At 40.3% G+C, this 11,494-nt stretch overlaps 1 protein-coding gene across 2 annotated transcripts; it reads left to right on the top strand.

Annotated features, from left to right (window-relative positions):
* Positions 1-1,640: 1,640 nt before the first annotated feature.
* On the top strand, positions 1,641-9,384 carry LOC100825290. 2 transcript variants are annotated; one of them, XM_010232678.3, is made up of 14 exons: positions 1,641-1,901; positions 2,535-2,991; positions 3,074-3,151; positions 3,679-3,836; positions 4,373-4,436; positions 5,031-5,098; positions 5,436-5,691; positions 6,255-6,356; positions 6,474-6,580; positions 6,666-6,719; positions 6,926-7,009; positions 7,813-7,976; positions 8,243-8,389; positions 8,782-9,384. In XM_010232678.3, the coding sequence occupies exons 2-13, from the start codon at positions 2,655-2,657 to the stop codon at positions 8,385-8,387; spliced, it is 1,617 nt and encodes a 538-aa protein (XP_010230980.1). In that variant the 5' UTR covers positions 1,641-1,901; positions 2,535-2,654; the 3' UTR covers positions 8,388-8,389; positions 8,782-9,384. The 2 variants fall into 2 exon arrangements, with proteins under 2 accessions (XP_010230980.1, XP_003567821.1); XM_003567773.4 differs by having other exon boundaries at positions 1,644-1,901; positions 6,213-6,356.
* The last annotated feature ends 2,110 nt before the right edge of the window (positions 9,385-11,494 follow it).

Below are 11,494 nucleotides of genomic sequence, written 5' to 3'. Positions count from 1 at the left end.
CCTCAGACGTACAAAAGATGTTCTCTATGAAAATTTAGAAGCATATAAGCACCCAAACATTGACAATTTGTGTTTCATTTTGATTTTTTGGCACTTATAATTACAATTTATTTTTATATTTTATGTCGGGGAAAAGCATGTTTCTAGATGCCATTTCGCTGCTCTTCACATTAGAGTTTCCTTCTTTAGAACAAAATGATATGTCATTACCCGGCTGAAAATAAAAACTTATAGCTAAATATCGTGAATAATTATTCGGCATTGATTTGGGAAAATGTATATCCAAATGCCCCGGCGGAAAATGAAAACGTATAGCTAAATATCGTAAATGATTATCAGGCATTAATTCGGGGAATGTATATCCAAACGCAAGCATTACAAGGATTGTACATTGCGTGTTGCAATCCGGACGTCATATATGGATACGTCGTAACTCGCATTGCTTATATGCTAAGTTTTCTCTCCGGATATGTCCAACACGATATACATTTCTATTTTTTTATCTCGCACTTGTTCAAGTTGCTTCACGGGCCGATACTAAAGCACTAGGCCCACAAACGTTCACACGTCTAGTGTATGCCGCGAACCTTTGCACGCCCTTTTGGGCCAAACCAAGCCATACTGCTCAAGTCCCTAAAAAAAGGCCATACACAATGAACTACGCATGCCAGCCATAATCGACATGCTTTTGCCTCCATGCCAGCGGGAGACCTTTTCGGCCTTTGGACTAGCAGAACGTGGGCTTGGTAGCAACTAAGTTAGAGCTGTCTCATTTCGTCTTGCGTGCCTTTCTGCTATGTGATTGGTGTGTCACCAGCTTAGCGGGAAAAAAAAATGTGATGTGGCGTATCGAGGCCATTCTCCTATAAGGCTTTGAGTAAATATTGGTTATTATCTACTACCTCAGTCTGAGTGTGTAAGTCAGATCTCTAAAAAACACGAATTCGCAAATGTAAGCATGCAGAGTCTTTACAGACAAATGCGTCTCTAATCTCGAACTCACAACTTGCCTCTACTCTTATCACAAGGCATACCGTGCATAGAGACAAGTGATGCCTCGAAGACGGGTCCAAACACCAAGCATGATTTTAGTGTCTAGAGCCTGACAAATAGGGTGTGCAACTAGTTTACCTCTGAGAGACTGCCGGCACCTCTGAGTTTAGAGGCAACCCAAAATTGCTGCGGTGCTTGAGGCAATTTTCTCTAAAACCGTGGATGCCCTAAAAGGCCCATATCACATGTCTCTATCTTAACCACATGCATAGTTATCTTGTTTTGCATGGTACCAACATTAATGACTTTGCATGCATTAGGTCATTTTTGCTTTTACACTAGTAGTGTTTTCCAACATTTGAATCAACATTTATTTTATCCTTTTTTTACCAAGCACATTTATTTTCTCCTTGATTATACCATTTTCTTTCAAGAGAGGCTTTTTTTTTTTTTTTGAGGGGAACAAGAGAGGCTTTCTATATTTGGTCATCTCTTTTGTTAATAAATTTTAAATAAAATGGAAATCGGGCTGCTCTCCCACGGCCCATCCGGCTCTCACTCCCGGGGGAAATGGTTCCCTCTCGCGCCGCCGTCGCCTAGCCCATCCGCCACCGCGGCCCACGACGGCTTCTCTCATCGGCCTCAGCCCACCACGCCGTCCGTCGTCGTCGAGATCCATCCCTCCACCGTCGAGACCCGAGGCGCGAACCGCCGCGACGCCAACGTCGAGATCCGGCGGTCCACCGTCAAACGTCGCCCGGTCTGCGTCGCCACCGTCGAGATTCACGCCTCCCAGTATCCATCGCGAACGCCCTCGCCGCCCCGTCACCATCGCCAACCTTCCCCGCCGGCTCCGTCTGCAACTCCACGCCGACTCCCCCCAGCTACCGCGATCGCCGGCGACAAAGGTGAAGAGCTCACCCTCCCCCCCCCCCCCCCCCCCTCAATCCCTGCATAGGTTTATGCATCGTGGAGTAGATTTCTCGCTATACATGAGCAGGCAGCTGAGCACGGAGCTTCCTATGCAAATTTGTGGTCAATGACTACCTTACAAATTCATATCAATTGATGCACCTGTTAGATGTATATATCTGATGTATGTATAGACCTGAAATTCCTCTCAATTGATAGCACCTGTGATTTGTATCTATGGTTTGTGTATATGCATGGTTCTATCTCAATTGATAGATGTCCATTCCTGCTCAATTATTAGTTGCTGCATTATAATGCAAATTTGAGTTTCTGCTCAGTTGATAGGTGTTGTGACATCATGTCATTTTTCTAGCCTGTTTCTAAATTGCAATTTTCTGTGCTCGTTTAATTTGTTTCCTCTATCTTATTATGTAACTTACGCCTTAGCGGACATGGCATCAATTGCATATGCAGCCCTTGCGCTCTGTCAACTTTGGGTTTACAATTCTCGTGTTTATGAGAGAATTGAGAATTGTAAATTTGTTTATTTGATTTTGAGAAAATACTCCTGAATAAGTCCTTTGATGATATTAATAAAACAATTAATTAAGTTCGTGGTGAATCTGCAGGAGAATTATACCAGCGGTTATTAGCCACAGCTTTAGAAGATAACACATCCTTGTGGCCTATTCTTTCTCGACATGTTGCTGGAAAATTGTTGAATTGGAGAGATTTACTGGTTTGATGACATGTCACTCAGACTTCCAATTCCGCAAGGGCTGCCCTTTTTCAGAAGTGTTGGGTGGTTCGAAGACAGTAAGGTTAAGTCAGCTGCGAAGCAGCTGTTTTCCCCGAAATTGAAGCTCCAGACAGATAAGGAGGTGTACAGACCTGGTGATTCAGTTACTGCAACTATAGAAATCTGCAGCTCCACTAGTTTAAAGGATGATGCAGGAACTGGTTTGGATGAAGATGTCCCCTCTCTGTTGGTAGATGGGCTATCGTTTGAACTTAAAGGAATTGAGAAATTGGACAGTCAATGGTTCTCTGTCCCAAAAACCCTACCAGGGTCTAAGCAAAGGAAAGGTACACTACAGCTATCATGTAATTGATCAGTGCATCTTTTATTTTTTCTGTTAATTGTCTTATGTTCTTATTGATAACACAGGTGAGTATTTGTTTTTGGATTGTTTGGCACCCTCATTAGTCTCCAAAGTGATAATTGCTTCAGGACAAACAAAAACATGTAAGTTATCTCTCGTTTTGGAGGAGTGCTCTTGGTTATGCAATGTTCTATTTCTAGATTACTTGAAATATTAGATATTGTTGTTGTGTGTTCCTTCCCTATTATTGTATGACATGTGGTGTGATACTGTAATAGGAATAGCCTTCACTTCTAGTTTGGCTAACCACCCGTCCCACCTTCTATCTGATTCTGATCTTAAATACTCCCTCCGTTCCTAAATACTTGTCGCTGTTTTAGTGCAAATTTGAACTAAAACAGCGACAAGTATTTAGGAACGGAGGGAGTAGTATTTATTGACCTATTTGTGTCTTCATGTTTCACCTTACCTCAAAGTCAAGCATCGAGTAATGAGTATCCATGATTCTGCACGTGAAGTCAATGAGAACACAATACTGGCCATGGCTGTGTTACAGGATCTAGGGATATAAACATGCATGTTTCTCAAACTAAACTCTGCATCATGTGAAATATAATTATCTACACTAATTTAGGAGTTGTAACTCAGTTGAACTAAAAATCTTCTGCAGATATTGTACGTCTGAAGCTCCCGAAGATTTTACCACCATCATATAGGGGCATCAGTATTCGCTATATTTATTATGTTAGGAGTACATTGCTTGGGAGATTGATTGAATTGGGTAATGGAGAACAAAATAAAGGCCATGTAAATAGGGCTGTTCAGTTGGTGAGTTTCTGCTTTCAGTACACATAAAGTCGTACGCCTTAAGTTCCCATGACCTGTGCTAAAATATTGGAAGCTTTGATCTGGTAATCGTAATTTCATTGGTAATTTGTATTATTATTGAAACTGAGTGCTCAAGCCTCTGACTTGTGAAGTATTTCTTTTGGGCATGCTTAATTTTTGTGCTTATTGGATCATTTTGGATCTGAGATTCTAAGTTATAAAACTATTCTAGAAAGAAAATATATAAACAACTGAAGCACGTTTTTGAAATATTTATTACAAGACAGTTATGTTTAAATATTTAATACAGGACAAACAAAACTAAGTAAGTACCTTGCAAAGGGCATGAATATCATAGATGCATCTATACTAGTCTCTTTAAAAAAATCTACATAGGTCCGGGCATTAAACACTGCCAATCTACAAGCGTGGGTGTTGCTCTTAGCCATGCGCGAAGATTCAGATGGCTCCAAGTTTCTGGCATGAAAATGTACCATAACCCTGAACGATAGTTTGAATTGATTTGGTTTCTGTAGGAAGGTCGAGTTCCATTGCAGATATGTGTTTCCCAGAAAAGCAGCAACCTACTTAATGAAGAAGGTCAGTGATGTGAATATACTATGTAATGTTCTTGCACTTCTATCATTTTGTGTGCTAGTGTGTTTCCCCTTATTGGATTTCAGAAGTATGTTGTCATTAAAACTATTTGTCTGTTAAGTTGTAGATTGAAGTGTTCACTGAATGATGCCGAATTGCGGGCTTACATTGTTTGGTGTAATATCTAGTGGACATTCTTCAATTGCAATCAGTAGGAGCAATGTGTTAAAACTGCAAGGGGTCTATCAATATTGGAACTAACCAAATCATATACTCAATGATGTCATTTATTCTTTTGCATGTGCACTGTTTTCTCAATGCATGATCAAGCATACACTCTCCATTTTTCTACAGATCTACCCACTCCTCGCAGCTATTGCTGTGATTCTTAGACATATTGATCCTTCCAAAGTTTTCATGCATCCGTCCTTTAGAAAATATTTGTGTTTTTTGTATTTTTCATGAAGTCTTGTGGAGACTGACACCAGAGTCCGCTTTAAATCCGATGATGCTAAACAACAAAGAAATATTGCAGAGTTGTTAGTGAATGTGCAGTGGATACTTTTTGTAGCACTACTAAACTTTTGCTTATGTCAGGGAGTTTCCCACTCTTAGTCGAGCAACTGAGTATATTTTGGAGGGAAAATTATGAAGGTTCAGAATGGGTGAGTCCTTATTTAGCTTGATACCATCTCCCATACTTCATGACGCTCTATTATTGTTATCTGTTTCTTACACATTGTCTTGCATAAATCTTTCTACAGGAATATCTATGAGTTATCAATAGTTATTTGGATTACTTAAAATGAAGTACATGCCAGTTTCTCAAAAAATCTGCAATTTGTAGTTTTGTCTAGTAATGATCAGTACAAACTGAACTATTTACCAACATATGGTATTTTGCATTTATGTGTAGACGTTAGATTGAATCACGTAAATCAATGGCATCCATGTATTCCCTTGATTTCTCTTTAGACCCATGTTGATATATAATATTTGCAGACCAGAGCGAATGATAATACTGATCTAGAAGAAGGATATGATAGTTCAAAAGACGAAGTTTCGTCGGTTTCCTCATACAACCCTTCTAAATCAAATACAGAGTTTACCCGCAGGGACTCAGTATCAACACAGTCCATCTCATCACGTCTTTCCACAAGTGAGGCATTGCATTCTCAGGGAGAGCATCCCACTTTCCCGTCATATAGTGCAATTCCTCGATTGTCAGTGTCAGAGATTTCAGATGATCATGGTGGAGGTAAAGAGTGAGCCTTTATAGTTACTTTGGTGTTGTGTGAGAGCTGCAATACTCATAAAGAAATAGCTACTTGACAATACTGTTAAATTTTGTATAGAATTCTGTCTGCCTCTTGATGTTTAATGTTGTCTAAATTTTTCTTATTTTGTCATATTTCTTGTATGTGATATATGATACACCTGCTTGGGTGTATTCTAGAAAAGAAAAAAAAATCTTGTATGTGTAAGCTTATCCTTTTCTTTTAATGTACAAGGCAGGACTTCACATATTTGTTTATTGAGTTCTCAGTTTCAAATTGAACTTATTTGTGGCATATCTCCTTAGTACTCGAGTTAAACACAAGTGAATTTATGTTTCATTTGTTATCCTTCCATGAGAATACCACCTATTTGGCTTTTTCTCAGAAGAGTCAGAGTTCTGTATGAACATGCGTAAATGCTTAATGCTAAATGTTCATTTATATCAGATAGCCTTAATACTTCCACGGTGGGTGTTTATAATGTAGTAAATGGCACAAACAGGAATGGTGTCACCTCAAAGGAAGCTAAACCATTTGCTTTCAGATCATAATCCATCAAATGGTCAAAGATTTTCTCTAGATTCTGATCGCCTAAAAGATGATGTTGGACTTCCTCTCACGCCAAAACATGCCGAACCGTCTGGATGTAAGCCATCATGTGTCAGTTATGGAGTTAAATTTCAGCATTGCACCTTGTGTTCTAAATTTACTCCTGATCAAAATTGATTTTCTATGCTTAGTTTCTTTCACTTTTTTTTTGCAGCAGAAGGCTTTATGAGAGGAAGATCATACAATATACGAATAGATGATCAAGTCTTGCTTCGTTTCTCACCAAAGAATTCTGACTCAACTTATTACTTTGGTGATATGGTATTATAATAAGCCTTATTTCAGTTGTTACTTGCTTACTGCTTTATCATTGTTAGAGCCGGTTATCTCAGTTCACCAATTGCAGATTGGTGGAACACTCACTTTTTTTCATGGAACTGGAACACGGAGATGCCTAGAGGTAAAAGACCGAGTTGAGTAAATTATGTACTCTCTCCGTCCAACAAAAGATGTCTCAAGTTTGTCAAAATTTAGATGTATCTAGACATGACTCAGTGTATAGATGCATTCAAATTTAGTCAAAGTTGAGACATCCTTTGTTGGACGGAGGGATATTGAATTTCGATTTTAGCATACAAATGAATAAATCTGTTTGGTATTGCACAGGTGTCTATAACCTTGGAAACATCAGAAACAATTAATCCTCGTGTAATACATCCTTCAAGAAGGGTCTCGCCCACAATAACCAAGGTATCATTTTTGCAGTTAGTGTCATGAACCATTAAGATATTTCTTTTATTTTTATAGGAAAAGGTTGGCGCTCTGCCAGTCGTATAGAAAAAGAGCAGTCAAGAGTGCCCCCAACGAAAACCATCTCCTGGTTCTTGCAAGAAGGAGTAGGTCTGCTTCTTGATCTCCTCCTGTATGAGCATGGCAACCTCAGACTGCAAGACCTTGTCCTGGAAAACGCGTCGCATGCTACTGAAAAATCTCTCCTCAAGTTAATTGCGCAGAACCACTAGTTTTGTGGTTGTGATAACGCACGAGCAGCATTAGACATTTGCACGTTCAATCCCTGAAACTCGTGCGCACGTAAAGGATTGCGCCGGGGCCTATGCCTGCCTGCCCGGTGGCACGGAGGAACGCCATGGCGGCGATGATGAGCTCCCATCACTCAGGAAGTGTTGCCATCATTAGTTAAACTTGTAGTCTGATGACACCTTTCCGACTTTGTTGAGTTTGCAGTGGCATTTCTTATAGCCGTCACTTTGCAGCTGCATATAACTAAATCACCCCATTTACGCAGTTTGAGGAAAGGAAATGGGCTGATGCCCTCAAACATTCACATGATGTCATGAGTTAATGTAATTAGAACTCTATGTATGTTTTACCTTAGTGATGCCAATAATCATATTCCAGCAATACCAGGTGTCACGAGTCATCTCTAGACTTTTATTCAAAATAACTGGGTTTATTTGATTACCAAATTCTATTCTGTACAACCTGTGATTTTTCTATTATTCACCCATTTCGTTTCTGTACTTTGTGAGCAGGTACACAGTGAACATCATGAAGTTGTTGCAGATCTTCATCAGACAAGCTTTCTCTTTTCAATTCCTATTGACGGACCAATGTCATTTGCTACCTCAAAGGTCTCTGTACAGTGGTCCCTTAGATTTGAGTTCTTCACAACTCCTCCAGGAATGGACCCATCAAGGTATGTATGTGATGGTTCTATTGGAGTCATTTTTTGCTTATTGTTATTACTCTAACATGTGCATGTGCTTAATTAAAGTTAGTTAAGGACATACCCCTGAACATGTCAATGGCATTATCGTAACTAGTTCCTTGAAAGTTAGTGTTACTTTCTTCATGTTTAGCGATTTAATGAAAGAGTTATCCCATACTGATACTGGTGAGTGTGAATCCTTCTAATCTGCTGCTGCTATCTTTGAATCGGCAATTCTGGTCTCTCTTTGGCAGGTATGAGCACCCACTTCTTGTTGAGAAAAGAGAGAAGGGGGACTGGGTCCTCCCGATAACAGTTTATGCACCTCCATTGCGTAGACGAGCTACTCATGGAAGAAACGATAAATCTGTGTTAGTTGGAAATCTTTTCAGCTCTTAAAGGTATGCAGTCTTCTTGCTATCTAAACTAAAATTTCAGCTATCCTTCATTTGTTTTACCATAGGCGTTACTTCCCGAAGCTGGAAAAAGAATTGCAGAACTAGTTTTATTACTGCAATAAACTCAAAAGTAGTTGCTCACCGTGAGTTCATAAATGATCTGTAAAATTGTAATACCAACTGAAGTGGTCATTATTACTGGGTCGCAGACTACTACCCTCTGCTTGGTGTGTAGCTCTAGTTTGATTGAACAATTCTTGTTTATTCCGTATGGTTTACTTTGCATATTTTCATCTCTTATCTTCTCAACCATATTCAATGCACCGCTTTATAGTTGTTGTTGCTGTTGTACGTATATTGAATATCTAACACTCCTGTATCACACCACACATCAGATGCACGAGTTGCTGCTGTTCTTCGAAGACCTTCAAAGCTTCAGTGAGTACTATCTGTGTAGATCAGCATCCACAATCTGGCATTTCTGGCCCAGGTCACACACGTAATACGTTCAGTGTTAAAAGAACACACTGAGCGAGGAGAAACTTGTGTTACATTCCCAAACACTCTGCTTCTGTCATCACCAGAGAACACCACATGAGTGTAGCTGCATTGGCACTTGATTTGGGTGCAATACAACATGACGCAGCGCAAAGATACTACACCGACTCTAATGTATTCGTTTTCGAAAGTGCTGTGCGTATGACTTTCTCTGTCCAATTTGCATCCGATGCTTAGATTGTGGGTCTGGGATTCATGCAGCAGCTAGATCAAAGGGCCATGTGCTAGTGTCGTACGAGTGTAGGATGAAAATGTGTTGATTCGTTTTTAATCGATGAGACTGAATTCTTTGGGATGCCTGATTAGCTGTTATCACCCCATTTTGGTTGGTTACATATACTTGAGTACAGTATATTCATTGTAATTCCATTTGTTTTGTGGAAACCGTACATACTTGATTGTGCACTGACTGTCAAGACGAGCCATGTCTTGTTCTTTGAGGCTGTTGTTAATGCAGAGTTGTAGTGAAGCAACGCGTGTTTAGTGCATGCTAGGGCTAAAATGTGCCTTTGTGCCGTATCAAGCCACACAGAGTGACAGAGTGAGCTCCCTGTAAAAAGGGACATACAGAGATTTTGGAACATCTTTCTTTTTTTCAGCCCAACCGTCCTGTTGTCAATCTGCAACACTTTCTTTCTTCATGATTCACGAAAGTTTGGAAGTTGAAAGGCCGGGCCCAAGATAGTGCATTACTCTGTTCCAAGTGTCTTTTTCTGTTCTATTTTGTTCAAGCTGAATGGTGTCATTATTAATTACTTTGCTTTGAAATGCTTAATTTATTCTGTTGCAATCTCATGGCTATTGAATTTCCATTTGTCTGATGCAACACTACAATCTACAGTTTGACAGTCTTTTATGCAAGGCTGGGTCAGGAGAAAATGATACAGGACATGACGCCAAGGGCCATCTCCGAAGGAGCTTTGAGCTCAGTCATACCATGGCTTGCTTGACCCACCCAAGAGCCAACATTTTTTCACACGTGCAAGGACGCCAGATTTGCCTCTTCTGATGAGAAGAACAAAACACATTCTGCACATCAACTGCCACCTGTACATGCATACTCCAGTTGTTGACTAGTCATGGGAGGACATGTAGGGCCAGGTTGGTGCCATGCTCAACAGCCAAAGCATCCAGCACAATGGCCATGGCAAAGTGGCAGATTCCAAAAGCCATTTTCTGTTGTTAGCATCCACTATCCACTGGAGGAATCCAAGGACACTGGTGCATAAACAGCTTCTGCATTTGCTCTTTTGGGGTCCATACCTTGATTATAAAAGAAACAAAGCAGAGAAGAACAAGAACTAAATTATGTGTCGGAATATGGGCGTGGAAGGATGTTGACCCTGCTTTTTTGTCTCTGCCACGCAAGGAGAATCATTCCATGGATAATGGATTTGGAGAGAACCAGTGGGTAATGTAATGTAATGTAATCAAAAGGGGGGCAGAAGACGTTAGTGGATAATATTCCTGGTAGTGGAGATGAAAGAACAAAATAATTTTGTGAGGAACAAAGGAATGTGCAAAGTGTAAAGAAACCTGTGGAGGATAGCGGCGGTCGGCGGAGCTTCAATAAAAACCAGGAGGGGCCAAGAAGCTAAGATCCGGCGGAAATATAAGGAGAAAAAAAAAACTAAGTGAGACTAGGTAAAGTTGATGGGCTTATTGAATTGCTCAAATAGTTATGTGGTTTATAAGTAAATATTCGAATACAATAAACTTTTGGGAGGGGAAAGTTGGAGCGGCACACTCTTTAGCCTCAACTACTTTTTTTAGCGGAGGAACAATTTATCTATATTGTTTTGGTGAAGGATAAAGGTATCCTTAGAGGGTGGGCTACTAAAATAATAATAAAAAACTTAAAAAAAAGGACCATGGCCACAATAAATACGATTTTGCTATATCTAATTTGTCTGATTTTTAGCTTGACATAAGTCGATTGCTCATCGGTCGGATCTTATGTGCTTTAAGATTCGCAACGAACGATGGAAAGAAAACAGTGGTATGGTGGCCAAATACTAATCCAAGGTTTATACATTTCTTAAAAATGATCTGGCCACACGCCCACACCCTCATAAATAAGGGTGCAACTTCAGATTGTAGGCTAGTTTGCTTTTGTGATGGCATGTAAAATATCTACCGAGGCATTTCGTTGTCAAGCTGTAATTGGTGGTTGATGGAAATCAAAGATCTCGCCCTGCTCCTTGGAGGGGGCATTGTACTGTGCTTGTTTCATCTTTGCACTTCACCGATTCGTATCGATCAACTTCTCGCTCTCGACAGTGCTAGCACGCACGCACGCACGCGCACGGGTGCTCGTTTTGATCTCTGTTGGATCTGACAGTAACCCAAGCGAAATAGCGAACGAGTTTATCCTCTTCTTACTTTGGCATCTGATTCCATGATCTCCGTCGTGTCATCATGTCATGGTGTGTCGTGCGGTGTGGCTGCTCTGTTCCAATTATCCTGTCCTATGCGTTCTGATTATCCTGTCCGGTGACATGGAACCTCTTTCTTTTGCCACATCGAATTTGCTCGACGGAAAAGGGTTTC

This window comes from Brachypodium distachyon, chromosome 2, assembly GCF_000005505.3.
Source record: "Brachypodium distachyon strain Bd21 chromosome 2, Brachypodium_distachyon_v3.0, whole genome shotgun sequence".
In the NCBI taxonomy this organism is placed as follows: Eukaryota; Viridiplantae; Streptophyta; class Magnoliopsida; order Poales; family Poaceae; genus Brachypodium; species Brachypodium distachyon.
Note: the sequence above shows the minus strand (reverse complement) of the source record. Positions and strands in the feature narration are given on the sequence as shown.